The following is an 18,724-nucleotide window of genomic DNA, read 5'->3' as shown; positions in this document are numbered from 1 at the left end:
TACCAGGTGGTGTCTCTGTGTATGTCCTCACACAAACACAGCAATGTTGCTCCTAATGCAGGTAACAACCACACATAATCGTCTCAACAGGAGAAAAAAATAAATACACTCTGTACTACACATTCTGTCAGGCTTCGCATTTGCTTTACGGCAGCACACAATATATATTAAGCTGGTTTCTTTGAAATATAGTAAAGCTAAGCAGCTTGTAGCATAATTGTATGAAGTATAATTGCATGAAAAAAATTGCTGAATCTGTCATCCTTTATAATTATGACATAATCTTTGTGAAATCAAATGTTAGTATGAATTTGCTTATAACATGGTTAAAATCACAAATTTCCATTTTCATAAGAAACAAAATCTATCCCAAAAGGTGGAAACAGATAATATAGTAATGTGGAAATTCAGGAACCAACCCAACAATGCAGGTTAACTGTAGTTGTTCACCATTAGGTTTAGCAGCAAAGTCATTCCTTTGTCCTGAAGCTGCTCAGGATATGATCAAAACATGAAGAGTTATGTTGAAGAAAGTAAAAGCAATCTTATGCAGCAAAGGCTCGTGGCTTCAATAAGTAAAACTATATTCAGATAAACTGGATGTATTACTGTGAAATGTTTAGATTTGATGATATTTTCAGTATCAACATCAATCAACAACAGATTTGCAATGTTCTATATATGTGAATTGTCAACATACCCTCATTATTTTACACTGAATTTTAATGTTGTAGTGCTGATAACAGCATAAAACATAAAAGATTGGATGGAGTCTTACAAGAACTCGAGTTATGGAATTTGGTAACTATATCTCCAACAAAATAAAAGCTTAATAGGATGTTTTCAACAAGTTTCATAGCAAAATCTATTAGTAAAATCCTTTAACATCCAAACAATCCAAACCATAAATACCTGTTTGCAAGTAAGGTGCAACCACAGTGGCCTGTTGATTTTAAAAAACGGTTGTTGATTATTTTTCTGGAGATGAGCTGATTACAAGGACATGTCCAGTAGTAAATGCAGCTAAAAAAAACTAACCCAGTGCTGTTGCAGTGTTTTTTTTATTAGTATGATTAGCATACTAATATGACTCACAGCCCCAGGGATCATTTCCTTTTGTTCTTTCTGATTCCGTGTGATTATAAGCTAACATCTAGAAAGAGAGAAAATATGGGTGTGATGTAGCTCTCTGGTAGCAGCAACATTTAGAGTTGGAGTTGCCCCAACAACTGTCGTATTCAATGTACTTTTGGAAATTAGACATCACATTAAACCCACATTCTAATGAATGATAGAATGATATACCATGGAAAATTTGAAGATGCCCTCTAGCTGAAACGTCTAGTAGCTTTACCACAATTTGATGAAGCCAAATACCTGACATTCCACTTTGAGCTACTCCCAGGCAAGAGAACAAACTGAATATTACATGAAAAGAGAATGAGAGAATAAAAGATGCTTTAATGCTGCTCATTTGCCAAGGAGAGCATTTTTTAAATAAGACTGTGATGGTCACTATGCCAGTCTTCGATGTGAATCACTCAAACTTGTCAAACTCCAAAGCACTGTGTCTCTGTCTTTAAGACATATTAAATAGATTTTCCTAGACATTAAAAGGAATAATTAGGTTCATGAATCACTTACTATACAAGCTTTTCACCAGAGCTACAAGAGACTGTTCTACATTACACTCTAAACCACTGTTTCTCTCCTTTCTTGACAATGGAAAACTCTCCCAGGTCTGGTAGTGTTATTCTCACAAATACAAATCTTACAAGGAACCATTTCGGATCTTTTTAGGGAATGTGATTTTGTCTGTTCTGCTGCAGGCTGATCAATAAAGTAATCAAAATGAGGTTATAAAAGAGAAGCTGCTACTGCAGCCATGTGAAGCCTACGTGTTCAGTACGAGTTCCGCTTTGCTACGCTATCCATTGGTCTATCAAAAGCCTTATGGGGCCCATTCATAATGCACACACAGGGGACTGTAAAGGGAGATCCTCCATCTCTGCTCCAGGATGGTGTATTGATTGAGCCCTGGTAAGTCTACAAGGAGCAGGGCAAGGGAAGGGCAGGTGGGTGTGAGCACAAAACATGTGTGCACAGACACAGAAACACACACACACGCAAACAAAATCCCCTCACTAATCTACTTCAGATCAGTGCTCATGTCCTCTTGGCCCCGGCCACAGCTGCTGATTTAGCCTCGTGTTAATGAAGAAGCAGGGCAATTCCACTGATTTTAATGAGTACATACACACATGGGCTTCTATTTCTATTCTTATTAGAGCTTTCATTGAGATAATGTATCTCCTAGACCCTGATACCAACCCTAACCCAATTCTACCCAACACTGAACTAACTCATAACCCTTTAACAAACTTGTTGACTTGTTGTCCAGTTTGTTTGCTTCCAACTTGTTAAGACCTGTAAAATGTTCTTCCTTCACCAAAATGCCCTAACTCAATTATGAAATAACGTTTCTGCCCTAACAAAATACAAGCACACACACACACCACGGCGAGAAAGTACTCATGAAGCTTTGCAGAGGAGACCTATAGTTGTTCAAACACACACACACAAAATCGCATGTGAATAATTTTAGCAGTGTTTGTAAGTACACAGCTGCACAATCACATATAATACACACAGTATTTTCTAGGAGCTTATCAATGACAAGTAAATACCATATCTAGAAATGTGACACAGCTGATAAAAAGCTCGAAGGTGTTAGTATGTAATGGGAATCAATATGAATCTAAATTTATAATAGCTGGGATGTGAAACCGCACTAGTACTAAAGGGTTTAATCATACAAATCACAAAAAAATGTTTCTACCTAATTAAGTTTGCCAGTTTTATATCTCGTCCTTTACTTCTCCTTTAACCCCATATAATGTGTTTATAAATATGCTGAAAATTGTTTTTCAAAAACAACTTTCCCGAAACATGAAAAATCGTGTCAGAAGAGAAGAAAATATAGTGTAAGCACAAGAAATTCAAATCTGTTTCTATTTGAAATCTTAGTTGAAGTCAACACATTGCCCAAATCACTATCACGAGATTGTACTAAAAGCAAGTGACAGATGTTTTTTTGATTTGACCGCTTAATATTTAAAAATACAGGATTTATTATAAACATATCAAGACAGATACCTTCTCCGATGCCACGCTTGGAGAACCCTCTAAAAAACACACAATGAAGTGATCCATTCAGTCAGTTACATAACCCCCCCCTCAAAATACCAACCTACAGCCACAGTCCTACCTTCACCTCCATCAGAGCACCAATGTTGCATTTGGAGTGATTCTGCTCGAGGACACATTTCGTCTCCATTTCTTCATTCTACCTAATTTCAATTTCAATTTCTATTCTCTTTCTATTATCTATTCAGGGAAGTGACAAAGCAACCTAACTGATGCATGTGAAAAGCTCTGACTGAGTAGGAAATTAGTTAATTCCTCTATTTTCTTTCCTGAGACTATTCTGAAACATCTTTTCCATTTCTTTTGATCATCAGCACCACTCCCGTTTGCTCACTATGTGGCGGATGCTGTTAGCATTTGCTGGTCTTACTTTGTTTTCTGATTGTCTAGCTAACTAACATTTCCCATCACTCAGCCGTAATTTGGTAATGAAGTCTTTGATCTACTAAATTGTTAATTATGTGCAAGGTTGGAAATTTTGGTTTGTGTCACAGTTTGAATTGTCTACTTTTTTGAATAGGTTTCTTTTGATGTCTGACCATGAATTGTGGGAAAGAGAATCTCAGTATTTTGATGTTTCAGAATGGGAACACTCCTCTGGGACTTTAGTGCAACTCTGCAAAACAGGAACAGCAACATCACAACATCTTCAAGAAGGAGGGGGATTCATTTCAGGAATAAGCTACCAGACTATTAGTTTTACTTACAAACTGCCCTCTGAGTGTGTATCTATCAGAAAATATATTTTGCATTAATATATAGTTCAAAGCTTTAAACTTAAAATTAAGACACCGATGTGTAGATAAGGTGTCCCCCCAGAGCCAGATTCAGAACAGTGTCACAGCTTAGCCTATAAGAGGGTGAGGTTGATGGTGAAGTCTGAGGGTTGTATCCATCAATCACTGCTGGGCCCTCTAAGGGGAAATTAAGAAGTAAAATAAATTAAAGGACACAGTGACATTTTCATTTTTATTGAAGGGTAAAACAAACACTGCCTGAACATTCTGTGGTGACTAACACAAAACTGACAGTGGCAATGTTCCTCTCAAATGCCAAATGTTGGTCTCTCGCCCTCTCTCCCCCTTTTTCTTACATAGTCATCATTCTCATAATCTCCATCCTTGTCAGTTCCTACCTGCTGAAATTTACCTGCACCCGTCTTCTCCTATTCTTCGTCAAGCTCCTCTACTTTTTATTGCTCACACCCTCTACCCTCACATACCTGCCTCCCTGCCTGTTACTCATCAGATCCTCCCCAATCCTTCCACCTCCTGCTTGCTGCTGGGGCTCTCTCAGGAAACATGACAGCGCATGCCCCAGCCACCCCCACAGTCTGACACAAGTTGCCACTACACAGCTCCAATGCTGCCACGGGTGCCCTGTGATGCCAGAGGGAGGGGCTGCATGGCATGAGAGTTGAAAAGAGAGGGGGATGGAAGATTCAGAAGCTTCTGACTTCATGGCACTGCTAACATTTGCCTGACCTGAGAATGAGCCATGCGTCTGCCCACTGGCCTCTCAGTCACATGAAATGCTGCAGCCCACATGGCAGTACACGAGCATGGGTGGGATGCATGTGTGTAGTATATGGATGACATCCCATAAAGCCTAGGGTGCAGATAAGCACAGTTTATACTGAAAGAGAGAGAGCAGTATCTGTTTTGTTGTCAGATGGAAGACAAAGAATGGTGTTTTCTTAGTATAACGACACATGTCCTAATCAGCTTATTCATCAGCTCTGGGTAACGCACTTTGTTACTATCTTATCGAGAAGAGGGAACAGCATGAACCGACATCCCTGCTTCAGTAGCATTTAAAGTGTTCTAGCCAAACATATACGCAGAGAGACAGACAGACAGACACACACACACTCACACACACATAGATAAATACTGATGCGCCATGACCCAAGAAGAGGCCAGCTCAACTGAATCATTGCCTCATTATCTGGGGATACTGATCCAAACGAAGAGGTGGAGAAGGCAGGAAAGAATAAATAGGGTGTAGAAAAGCACGACAGGGGCAGGGAGACAGAAGGAGAGTCCACACAGGTGAGATAATTGGTCCAAACACACAAATACAATAGAAAAAAAATGCACAACTTAAGCATAAACTACAGTCAAAGATCTAGTGTGAATGAAGGGTGAGTGGTTTCAATGGTCTGGGTAGCAGCTGGCAGCATGCCTGCCTAATGGAGCAACATATGATGAACAGTTGAGGATCAGACAATACTACCACTTCCCCACTACATGGTGAATCACCTACATAATTCTGTCTATCCGGTGCTCGCTCGCTCTCTCAAGAGCCGACTCATTCTGACTCACACATGTTCCGAAAATTTGAAAAAATACACATGCCTCTGCATCAAGGCCCATGATGAAATATTCAATGCTGCTCTGATCAATATTTTATATGAACAATGAATGAAATGAGTCTGTAATGTGACAAGAGTCACCTAGTAACTAACTCAAACTAAAAGCCGAATACACAGTTTCATTCAGCTCTAGAGCCTGTTAGCAGCTTTCAATTTTGTGTTCTGACCAACTGCCAGCACCACACAGCAAACAGACTAAGGTAACAACAAGCTAAATAAAATACAAAGAGGAGTCCTAAACTTAATTCATCAGAATGCAAATGAATCTTCCAGTGCTCTGTGTGTGCTGAATACATAAACAGAAAACTGCTTTCTCCTTCAACAGAATAGTCAAACTTTATCAGTTTTTTTTTTTTAATCGAGTTTTCGTAGTTTCAAAAAAATATTGTATCAAGGCTTAATCTAAAGTATGTACGTTTTGTCAAATATGGTTTTAGTTTTCCATTATCCTATTGTGGAGAGGTGCTGCTGATACCTCACATGAATTCATACTCACGGAACAGCACTGTTAAGCAATGCAGAGAGATTCACTTCTAAAGGATTTTGAGCACGCAACATGGCTGTGGCATGGCTAGCATTGCCACTGCACAGCTAGATGGGCCCTGGTTTGAATGTACCTGCTGACTTCAGCCTTTCTGTATCCTTGCCTGGGTTTCCATTGTGTACTCGGGGTTGCCCTCACAGTTTAAAGACAAGCGTGTTAGGTTAATTAGTGTTAGGTTAATTGGACCATAAATTGCCCGTAGCTGTGTATTAAAGTGTGAATGGCTCTGTCTGTTTGTGTAGGTCCGTCTGCATTGGCACTGAGATAAACCTGTAGGAGATGTACCCTACTTCTTGCTGATGGTGGCTGGGATGGGCTCAAGCTTCATCCCCCGGGACCATGAACAGGTTGGGCACGAAAAGATGATAGAGGGATGAAAGCTTTGATTCTAACTAATTTAAAAAAATTCTACTACAGTTTTGCAGCATTCTCATTGTGATTTGATATAAGCCTGATAATCAAAGGGCTGTGTAAAAACTATTGGAGACAAAAGAAGACTTAGTTCCAGTTTCATGCTAGTACTAGCTTAACCTATTATAACTGGAAGTAGCATTTGCGTGTACATACAGAAACTTTAAGCCTGGGAGCAACATTTGTGCACTTCTAGGTGGGGAAGGCAAAATATTTTATGGAAAACGTAGTTTATTTACCCTTTTGGCCTCTTTAACAACTGTGTGGACAGAAGAGTTTCTTAAGGAGATTTTGTCAGGCTGGCTGGAAGCCAGAGTGACAAACGTGACACTGACGCAGTGCACTGATGATTGAAGCAGTTACTTTGAGGACAAGAAAGACAGTGAATTAGAAAACGTAATTTCAGAGTATGATATGACTGCTGAACCGCTAGCCAAGGCTCAGTGAATGGATGAAAGACATGCTTGGGGTGACGGAGGAGGAACGTGGAGTGTTTGTCAGATTCCAGGATGAATTGATGATCTGAAATCATCACCCACTTCATAAGAGAGGTAAAGATTGAACTGCCTTAACATTAAATGTCATACAGGTACTATGAAAAGGCCAGAGAGTAGGGCTTTTTCAGACAGGATTACCAACAGCTATGACACTGGACAAATTTACAATAATCTTTAATAATGATAATAATGGTGATAAATGATGATAATTCTGTCACTTGCATTTCTTGATTGCAATGTTTTACAGTGAGAAAAAGGTATTATGTTTTTGTCGGTTTTATTAATTATTAATTTATTTAGGTTTTTTTATTTCAACCCCAATTCCAAAAAAAGTTGGGATGAAGTGTAAATGTGAATAAAAACAGAACGCAATGATTTGCAAATCTCATCAAGCCATATTTTAGTCAGAGTAGAACATAAACAACATACTGTTTTAGATGTAATTGAAACATTTTACTATTTCATAGAAAAGTAGCTCATTTTGAATTTGATGGGGGCAACACATCTCGAAGACGTTTGAAGAGGGTGATGTTTACTTGTTCTTTTAAAAATTGACTGTAAATATCTGAGACGTGAGGAGACCAGTTGCTATAAGTTTAGGAGAGGAATGTTGTCTAATTCTTGTCTGATGCAGGATTCTAGCTTCTCAACTGTCCTGGGCCTTTGTTGCTGAATTGTTTGTGCACCAAATGTTTTACATAGGTGACAGTCTGGACTGCAGGCAGGCCAGTTCAGCATCCGGACTTTTCTGCTGTGAAGCCATGTTGATGTGATTGATACAGTATGTGGTTTAGCACTGTCTTGCTGAAATATGCAAGGTTGCCTCAAGAGACGTTGTCTGGATGGGAGCATATGTTGCTCTAAATCCTCTTTGTACTTTTCAGCATTGGTGATGCCTTTTCCAGATGTGTAAGCTGCCCTCACCATAATAAAATATGGGTTGATGAGATTTGCAAATCATTGCATTCTGTTCTTATGTAGTTTTACACATCCTCCCAACTTTTTGGGAATTGGGGTTGTAAATATTAGGAAAAAGACAGTAATTTCTAGTAAAATTAATAATGTTTAAGCTTTCACGTAGTTTTTATTTCCGGTTTCTATCTGCTACAGAAGACTAGAAATACAGGTTTGGTGAAGGTTTGACTGCTTAGGTTTTTGGAGGGGACTTTAAGTTTTCATAGGTTAAGCTGCATTTTGTAGCTTTTAAGCCCATTTGATTACTTACAGGTATTGATCAATACTCCATAAAAATTCCTTAAATGAGGTATGAATTATATCAAGAGCAAATCATAGTGTTGTATAAATAGTTTATAACGTTTGATGGAAAATATAGATTATAATTAAAAATAAATATGTGGCCTTTAGGGCTTACGCTTCGGTGTGCAGCCTTACCAATACAAAACTACAAAATGGCACAAAATTACAAAGTGGAACTATATTTAAAATTATAGGAAGATGAACATGATGTTGATTAGATTCTTAGCACTGTACAAAAGAACAATTAAGTTTAGGTTCAGGTAAAACTTTAGAAAATATAAAGCCCTTGCTTTTGTCTTATAACCTGGCTAAGTAGACAAAAGCTGTAGGGGGGCACTAAGACCAATTTCGCCATTTGTCAGTTTGGATTTTAAAATTCTTTTCAACTAAATCCTCTGGCCCCTCCCTAATCATAGGCCTGATGTAGGGGACTATTACATATGTGGGGACGATTATGACAGTTGTCAGGGAAGCTTATAGCACTGTATGTTTTGGGGGAAAAGCTGATGGTAAAATGCCCATTAGTGACCAAGGTTACTTTATTGCCACCTTAAAATTGCTAATAATTGCTTTACTACCATTACCTGACATCTCTCTTCCTGGCTGTCACATAACCCCTGCACCACCTGTTTTTGGAGCCATGACTGAGGCATACGCACAACTGTTGCTCTGCTCCTCACATACATTTTACATATATCAAGACACAATTCTAGTGTGTAGTGCTCCCTGCATATTTCGTCTCTTTAAAACCCATTCAGTCTTGCGCATGAATGGGTGTGCTGTTGACAATGCAGGGTGAACATGAGCAGCAAAGGCTTTATTCACTCAATGTGTTTGAGAGGAACAGGTGCATGGGTCAGTTGTGCTTCAGAAGTGCTCAGAGACAAATATCAATCATAGAACGTGCTCAGTGCCAACAACAAACCAGGTATCGGAGTACAATGATGTCTGAGAAATGAACATTAGCTACCTAATATTTTGGGGAATGTGAACTTCAAAATTGTGAACTAAATAGATAAACAAATTCATATTAATCTGTGTAAACCACTGGTCATATTTGTCTACACAAGAGGATGAGTGAGGAGGCTCAGCAGAGGAGTTTTTATGCTGTTGTGTGGGCATTTACTGCATCACAATGTACATCAGTATACAGCAGCCAAATTACCTGTCCAAACAACTTCCTTCACTCGGCTGCTTGGTAAAAATTAAACACCACACATAAATAAACTGTTTTTATGGAATATTGTTAGAGTACAATATATACAGTACAGTTTAATATGAACTAATTAAAGACTACTTAGCTAATTAGTTCAGGTAAACAGGTTAACGATACAAATGTTTGGCATCCAGGATAGAGCACAACACAGGTGAGAACCTTAAATCACTGTGCTGATGTGTTTGTACCTACTGTGTAAAGCTGTATATATCAGGCATGTCTAATAGCAGTACTGCTGTAACTGCTCATTTATGATTAATGCTTCGTGCTGGACTGACTGCCATGGCCGTTGAGAACTACAAATCCACCCATGTTACAAAAGCACCACCAAAATTACGTTTGATTCATTCTTGCTGCAGCAAACAGGTGTAACATGTAAACTCTTATGATACAATTAACAGAGTGAGATCATTCTTCATTCTTATTTTAAACCCTCTATTATTGGTTTTGCACATTTTGTGCTAATCACACATGGGGAACTGAAAGCCAAAAATCCAATGAGCTAGTTTCCCTAAAACAAAGCAAAGGTTGGGCGTAAACGAGGACATTTACACCCAACCAAAGTGTTGTCAAATGAAATAAGAGAATATTTCACTATTTATTATTAGACCCTTGGGCAAACATCCAGTGCTGGGTGGGTCATTGCTAAAGGTGTATATATCGTGTACAGTATGTGTGTGTGAGTGAGACACAGGGAGGGACAGCAGTGTGAGGGTGGATGAGAGATGTATTGTTGTACCCAATGTTGTAATAAATTGAAGAACAGCAGCCTGAGCCAGTAAGTCAAAACATAAAACAATGCAGACAAGGTGACTGTATTTTAACCATCACCCAAATATGGCAGTGTCTGTGCGCATGTTTGAATCTTTAGAACAGGATAAAGTGAGTGCATCAATGTTTGATAGAAGCTGTCCTGGCTAAATAAAATGCATGTTGGAAGGTGCTCAACTGAAACTGGAATCCCTTAACGAGATTTTCCTGCTCTTGTCAACATTGACAAAGTTGAGATGGAAGTGTAAATCAGCCAGGATGAGAGGATGGAGTGAGGCCAGCTTGAGAGGTTGCATATTAATGTCCTTTTAAAATTTTAGGAAAGATTTTGAGATAAAATTACAGCTATCATTTCTATTTGTAAGACTATGTGATTTAGTGTTGGAAATTTCACATAATTTACACATCAATTACAGTTTTGTTTTAGTATGTATATCAATCTGTAAATCTTATTTATAAGATATATATCAATTTGTTCATGTTAATGATGAATCTTACAGCCACACAAAACTTAGTTATGGAGTTCCAGAAAACTCAGCGTTAGGACCAACAATTTTTACTTTACATGTCTCCTTTAGGCAACATTATTAGAAAACACTCAAAAAATTTCCATTCCTATGCTGATGACATCGAGCTGTATATATCTTTGGAATCCGAAGAAAAAAAAATCAATGAATTAAACTTCAAGCATGCCTAAAATACTTAAAGGTCTGGATATCCTAAAATGTCCTACTTCTAAACTGAGACTGAAAGGCCTAAAAATCTTAGAAATATGCTGTCCGACCATATAGTGTCCGACTACTGTCATTCCCTGCTTTCGGGATGCCCCAGTGACTCCCTAAAAAGTCTTCAATTGAGCCAAAGTGCTGCAGCAACAGTGCTGACTGGAATTAGCAAGAGACATCATATTTCATCTTCACTAGCTCCTCTTCATTGGCTTTCCATTAAATCTAGAATAGGATTTAAAACCCTGATTCTTACATATAAAGGTCTGAATGGTCAAGCTCATAGTACTATATCATCCCAATAGACCACTTCGACCTTATGCAGGCCTACTTGTGGTTCCCAGAATTTCCAAAGGTACAATGGGAGGCAGAGCCTTTGCCAGTCAAGTTCCTCTCCTGTGGAACCAGCTCCCAGTTCAGATTCAGGAAGCAGACACCCTCTCTACTTTGTCTAGGCTCAAAACCTTCCTCTTTGTTAAAGCTTATAGTTAGTTATAGTTATGCTGCTATTGCCTTAGACTGCTGGGGGACCCACCCCCCGATGCATTTCCCCTCACGATTGTCACGGCAGGACATTAACTTTGTGTCTTCTTTCTCCAGTAGTTGTCCTTCTCTGTCTCCCTCTCTCTGTCCCTTTCTGCAGGTGTCCCCGGCTTTGGAGCTGTGTGTTTTCCAGTGTGCAGCTACTGGTCGTACCAACCTGCCCAATGTTTTGTTGTTGTTTTTGTTGCCCTTTTCTTTTCTCTCTCCACTTTCCACTCACCCCAACCGGTCAAGGCAGATGGCCGCCCACCCTTAATCTGGTTCTGCTGGAGGTTTCTTCTGTTAAAGGGAGCTTTTCCTCTCCACTGTTGCCTGGGGCTTGCTCAAGGCGGATTTTTGGGGGTTTTCTCGACATATTTTTATAGACATGACTTTTATACTTGAGGTGACTTTGTTGTGAAGTGGATTACTTCAGTTCATTAGTACAGTCAGCTCATAGTTCCACCTATTGCATTTGACTCTGATCAAATTAACTCCTGTACATTGTTTTAAAAATTAAATATAACCATAAAATGTGTTTTCACTGTGAGTGGTTGGGAAAAAAATGGACCTCAATGCAAAACTGTGCAATCACGCCAAAGTTAACATGAGGTTTCAGCAGTATGAGTTGGACAATTAATGTAGGTGTCTTCTACTACATTTAAGTATAAAATTAACTCTTTCCGGCTGTATTGCTGAGCTGTAATAGAAGAACAGTAGTACAAAGTTGACACCACAAAACCTACAGGCTAAGGTACACTTGTTTAATTTGAGGAAAATTGAAGCTGTGAGCAGAGCGTTGACAATTTTCTGGTGAAATAACAGGATGTTTACAGAACCGCACTGTATTAGCATTATGTTAATTTAAAGTGTATGGCGCAAAAGGTCTTTCTTTAAATGATTGATCCACAATGTTTGTATCCTGTGTAGAAACGTGTATAGGTTTCTAATCAATGTCTTGTCTCAGTGTTAAATTTTCCCATTTTATATTATCAAGCTGTTGTACTAAGGAAACTCATCTGGGTTTCACATATAGGCCTAAATTAAACCCATACATGTTCTGCTAAAGTTATATTTAGTAACTGCTGAAAATACATCATTGCGGATTTGACCTGCTATTCATGTTTTCAGCAAGTAACAGTCCAACAATCACTGCCAGGGCTGCTTGCCTGTGTTTGCTTGCCAGACGTGCCAGGGCTGTTTATACGGACCCCACCTGATATCGCTTTTCATTACAGCAGAGTAGTTGCTTTGCCATTTCGCCAATGATAACTACTGTATATCTCCCATAAAAGCAAACAATTTAAGTTTCCTACAGTACACTGGTCTTTTAATTTCACCACAACTTCTTTTTACGGCTGTAATAGTGCTGTCGGGACCATGATGTTACAAAAACAAAAACACAATATGAAAGCAAATAGTGCACTATAAATGCAATCTAAACCGCCAATGCCATTCACCAAAAAACATCTCAAATAGAAAGACAAAGTCACAGATAACAATATACAGTACTGTTTCAAATCAAAGCATACTTCCATGTTACAGTCCTTGGATAAGACATACATTTCTACCCAGTGTCAAGTAAGAGCATAATGTTATTTCGGAGACTGCTGCTAAACTGCAGAAATCAATGCAGTCTTTTTTTAACAGCTCTGAAGAGCCACCAGTCCTCCCTTTATTATCATCATTACTTGCTGCAGAATATGTAATGGTGAACAAAATGTAAATAACAGGGCACTTAATATATTTTTTGGCTCCGCTCTCAAGCTCATAGAGCCAGCAGATACATTATAAATGTCCCAAAACAACAACACTTTTTCAAATTTCATCATAGGAAAATATTTCCTTCAGTTTGCTGCCCATTGGGAGGCGTTTTAGTTGCACACTCAAGCTGATGCTGCAAATTACATGTGACAGAAGCAATGTTGGGATAAATTCCTCGCACACAAACTGCAGTTAGTGTTATGAATTAGATTAAGCAAGGGAATATTGAAACTGTGATATTTCCTCTGCCAACTCAGCAGCTTTAATTGATAACACAATTTTATTTTCTCCCCCTTTTCACTTTGCTTAAGGGAAAGTTTGCAGATTTCAGTTTTTCTAAGTATCTAACAGCTGCTCAGGCTGACTAAATACTAGGTCGTAGAAAATTTTACTATTTTATGTAAATGCAGACAGACTATTTGGAATAAACAACCCCCAGACGACTGTACTTGAAATACAATTTTTTTTTTCTATGCAACTGTCCTCTATCAGTATTCATCTGAGTCCTTCCTACCTCTTTGAGGCAGCCCATGAAATTGTTGCTAACTGGAGATCCAGGCAGGTCTGCAGTGCTGGGGCTCCCCCCCACGTAGAAAAAGTCATCAGAGCCCAGCATGGTGTAGTCTTCCTGGGTATAGCCAGTAGTGGTGAGGATCCCATCCACAGAGATAGTCACCTGTTGAAGGGTAACACATAGCCAAGCCGATCCATTACACTCTGGCAGTTGATAAAGTGCCGTGTATAAATCACACCTCCTTCCTTGGTCTGCATTCAAAATTAGCTAATTAAACTTTTCTTTAATTTCCGCACTCTAACGTGGTTTCTCATTTAACCTTTGCTTAAAATATTGTTGAAGCGATTCTTTTGGGCAAGACAGCATTTTGATTTTGTTAATGGAATTTTTTGCCAAAGGATTCACAGGACAGGTAAAGAAAATATGGCAGAGGCATATTTTCTTTATCTTTGATGGGGGTAAGAGAATGGATCCTAGTTTGGTTCTGATACTTCAGGTTGGGGGAGGGTTAGTACAATGTTCAAACCAAGGACAAATTGATTGCACTTGTCTTAGGTTTCGGGATTTATCTGGTAACTGCAGACACACATATACAGTACACAAGTATGTGAACACACACACACGCACACAAGCACACAGACGTGCGCACGCACGCCTACACTCTTGCACACATTTGCTTTTGTACCAACAGTCTCACACACTCCTCTTTTCTTGCAAACATCTATATATCCACACACATGCAAAACAAAGGGAGGCTTTTGACAACTCATCAATGTGCAAACCAAGGTCATCACTGTTAGAAGGCAAATTAAACACACTTATTTGGAAATGTAAGGGAGTAAGTGGATCAGTGGTGCCATACAAAGCTGGAGCAGGCAATACAGGGTGCAGCGGCCCATGCACAATCAAGACCAGAGCCCATATTCAAATACACACTCTAAATAGCGGATGCTGATCCCCGATCAGGTTTAGCTCAGGTGTCATGGTAATATTTTCAATGTCACTGGACCAGACCAATAATCCTAGATCAGTATCTTTATTCTTAGAAATGTTATGTATATGGGCCCAGGGGTAAAGGTGATCAAGGTTAGCCAAAACACACAAACACTACGTTCACCAGCATGCTACAAAAACACACACAAGGAGGGCAGAGTGATCCAGTGATAGATGGAAGGTGAGTGAGTGGATTAGAGTGTTAGTGGTTATTTTGAGTGACAGGGTTGAAGTTTATGAGTTTGGGAGGTGGTAGATCAATGAGTTGTGGGCATGCCATGCGCCATAGTGAATTGGAAACAACTGTCAGAGCTCCCGCAATGAAGGTTAAGGGTTGCCATTTTTGATAGTTGCTCTTTTAGGGCTAGGTGTCGAGGTCACCATCTTTGGGATTGTGGTAAGCTTCTGTCAGTTCTGGACGACAGTCCTCACAAAAAATGGGGACTTTTTGTGTGAAAAAAAATAAAAGAAAAAGTAAGTTGCCCTGACATAGGCAAAGAAGTAAATTTTTTAACTCGTTGGAGATCTGCAATAAAGTGGAAGAAACAAAGAGAAAAAAGTAAAAGCCAAAGTGGGAAAAAAAAAAAAGGGATGGGGGATCGTGGGGTAAAGAAGGAGGTTGTTGGCAGGTCAGGGAGGAAATTGAGAAGAAGCGAAGAAAGAATTGTCTGGTAATACAAACCCATCTCCTCATTTTTTGATAAGAGTGTCTAGGATGGAACTCAAAGAGAACGAATAAAAGAAGAGAGGGGAGGGGACACACGGCAAACCCAAAAAAAAGACAATAAGAATGATATCTACCAGACAATGTAGTTTGTTTACCATAGCGTGTCCAATGCCTGATTGCTTTCCAGAAAAAGGGGAAGAAAGGAAATCAAAAGAATAGTGAACAAAAAAGGTTGTTAATAAGGATGGACAGAAAACAAAAACCAAAAGCAACGATGAAGAATTAGGATGTTAGTTAGTACATTAGTTGGTCAGATATTGGTTAGTAGTAAAAAATGACTTTTATCATGGATGAGTTAGTGTTGCGGTGAATAAACACTACATGGCTTGTCAGAGATTCGGAGCAGTAACAAAGTGTCGTCCTGCCATCCTAGCCAAATTTTCTACATCAGAGTCCTGCAAGAAAAAAAACACAAAGATGAGTACTGCAAGATGTGGGACGTTCAGATAAAAATTTGTGTAGGATGGCTGAAATCCCAACAAAACTTGTAGTGTTTTTTTCACCCTCAGTCTAACAAAGTGCCTTTCAAACAGGAAAGAAAAAAAGAGTGAAAGAAAGACAAATCTGTAGAAAGGAATAAGAAAGCAGGCAAGCAGGCCTTGCTTTTAGCTTCTAACCCCCTAAACTGTGTGTTATCCTGTTGGGATTATCGGCTACAACTATTTACTAACCTGTGGGGCAAATGCTTACTGGCAGGGAAGGTTAGGAAGTCGGAACTTACTTGTTGTGCTGTTCTGAGAGCAACACTAAGTGCTGTCTCACCTTGCAGACAAACTAAAGGTCAACAAAGGCAGCTCCACATTTTGCAGCTAGCACTGCCTCCATACACACATTAAGTATCATTATTTCGTTACTCTATTTTCTACGGTAGCTTGAGAGCATTGATTCGTACTGGCTCCTGGCAAAAGCGATACTAGGTTAAATTAAAAGACTGATAAACAATATCTGTCAAGTAGCCGAGTCTCCTTATGCAGGACAGACGCACTTCTTTGACTGAAATGTATCTTTATCTTTAAAAACCATCATGAATATTTGAGCTGTGCATTAATAAAGGGCTCAAAACCAAATACAGCCTGCACTGCTTTAAAGTGAAAGTCTATATTTTACACAAGCATAAAAACAGCTTCTGAAAGCAGGAAGATAGTGAGAGCACCTGACAGCAGTGTCAGTTTAGGGACTTGTGTGATGCAACACAGAATTATCAGATAACTTGAATTTGCGGATAAAGCTTAATGAAATTAATTTATACATAGGGGAGAGGAAAATACCTGACATAATGGTGCCTTGGCTAAGCTATCACATGCAAAATAACCTTTTTTTAAATTTTTTTTACTATTTAATAGGACAAAAATTAAACAATGAGAATTAATGAAAAAGAATTCCACATAAGTACAGAGACAACTGAAAAATGATGGCATCTATTTCAGAAATGTATTTGAACTGTGGTGATGGAATGACAACCAATCAGAACAAGGTGACATTCTTAACGCCAGCTCTGTCTCAAAAGCTCTTGGAAGCAGATAATCTAAAGGAAAAGAAAAAAGAAAAAAAAAAAAAAACCCAAAACAAATCCACCTGTCTTCAAACTCCGTCCATCACTGCTACCCCGATTACCTGTCTCAGGTTGCGTGTCACTTTGATGTCGTGCCAGGCGTTGTCATTGAATTTTCCATTGACTGGCTCTACGATGGCCTCAAAGGCCCCGGAACCCAGATTGATGACAAGTGATACAGCACCATCTTTTAGTGCCAGGTTGACATAGTCTGCAGATTTCCCTGTGTGGAGGAGGAGGCCATTGCGTTGCCAAGTCTTGAAGGACAGCGTGATCTCATCGCTGCTACTCTGGATGGGGTTCTGCGACAGATCATAGCAGAAGTACTCTGAGCCACGGAAAGTGGCCACATTCTCCTCCCGCGCTGAAAAAAAAAAACAAAAAATAAAAACAAAAGAACAGAAATGTTACTTCTTTAGTGACCGAATGCCGTAAGACAGGAAGCAAAACATTTCAGCATATTTAGCACCTTAGTAGAAATGGTAAAATGATGTACAGTGTTTCTTTCAAAGTAGTTTTTCCTCAGGAGTCTTCAGTCATTATCACATTTATACTCATGTTAGTTGTAGGAATGTTTAAACATGAACAATAAAAATCTGTGTTGGTCCCTGCATCAATCCCAAAGCTACAGAGTGCTGCAGAAAAGCTTACATCGAAAAAACACACTCACACCATAATTACCGCTAAGACAATTCCAGCATTCAGTTCAGATCAAAAAATCTTATCTGTATGACCGTGGGTTTAGGTTTCGCATACAGCTTCTAGACAGACAGACTACTTATGATGGAACACTATTCCCTGCTAATGGCGTGCATAAATCAAAGCCTGATTTTACAGTTTTATATCACTCCACTGTTGAAGAGTGACTTCCTGAGCCCATCTTTTACATCGACACACAGAGTAAGGTGAGACAACTCCAGACACAAAGTGAGGGATGGGGGGGGGGTTCAAGAGTGGATGGAAAGGTGAGAGAGCAAAAATAAAATTGCTGGGCTGGGGGAAAGTAAAGACTCTACAAGAAAAAAGGAGTGGGTCAGAGGAGTAGTGTTACCTTATGATCTGTGATAATAATTGATGCCTACTTCTGTTACCTCTTAAAATTCTGTTTAATATGTTCTGGTCAGGGTCTGGCTGAAATGTATACGTCAATTCTGGGTTAAGTTGGTCAGGGCATCACTGCCTCAAGGGTACGACCAAAAGATTCCTCCTCCAGAAACACACACACATTTTAGAAAATGCGAGTGTTTAAAAAAAAGCCAAACTTAACATACTAAACAACAAACCACTGTCACACTTGGTAAAAGCAGCCATGTCATTACCTAATATCAACATGTCACTAGATTTCATGGGCATCCTTTGTTTTCTTCTGTGTACAGTACTCACAGAAAAGTCATGAGGGCCATGAGTAAGAGGAGAAACGGCAAAAGCAGGAAGACAGATGAGAGAGATGAGCAAAAGAAAGCGAGTCCAAGGGCTGCGGGCTGTAAAGCTTCAGTTAGTTGTTTCGGGTCCAACTATATGTAAACATGAGAGAGCAGTGTTGTGGAGCTGGCAGAGATGAGAAAGAAGAAGAAAGTGACAATATTGAGAGTGAAACAAATGGAAAGTGGAGTGGGGCTGTGGGATGATGGGGAGCTGATTCCAGGCATG

At 39.3% G+C, this 18,724-nt stretch overlaps 1 protein-coding gene across 10 annotated transcripts in view; it reads right to left on the bottom strand.

Moving 5' to 3' along the window:
• Positions 1–18,724, bottom strand: part of LOC137102546 (neurexin-3b) — a 268,103-nt gene that overhangs the window by 186,217 nt on the left and 63,162 nt on the right. For 6 of the 10 annotated variants that reach the window (XR_010911241.1, XR_010911242.1, XM_067482174.1 and 3 more), the window contains exons 5-7: positions 17,137–17,438; positions 15,597–15,641; positions 13,803–13,964 (exon numbers count right to left, since the gene is read on the bottom strand). Coding sequence is in view for 8 of the 10 variants with exons in the window: in XM_067482174.1 (XP_067338275.1) it covers positions 13,803–13,964; positions 15,597–15,641; positions 17,137–17,438 (509 nt within the window). In the remaining 2 variants the exon portion in view is untranslated. The remainder of the gene's footprint in view (positions 1–13,802; positions 13,965–15,596; positions 15,642–17,136; positions 17,439–18,724) is intronic. The other 4 variants (XM_067482177.1, XM_067482178.1, XM_067482180.1 and 1 more) reach the window with 2 other exon arrangements.

The sequence above is a fragment of the Channa argus genome, chromosome 17 (assembly GCF_033026475.1).
Source record: "Channa argus isolate prfri chromosome 17, Channa argus male v1.0, whole genome shotgun sequence".
NCBI classification, from domain to species: Eukaryota; Metazoa; Chordata; class Actinopteri; order Anabantiformes; family Channidae; genus Channa; species Channa argus.
Note: the sequence above shows the minus strand (reverse complement) of the source record. Positions and strands in the feature narration are given on the sequence as shown.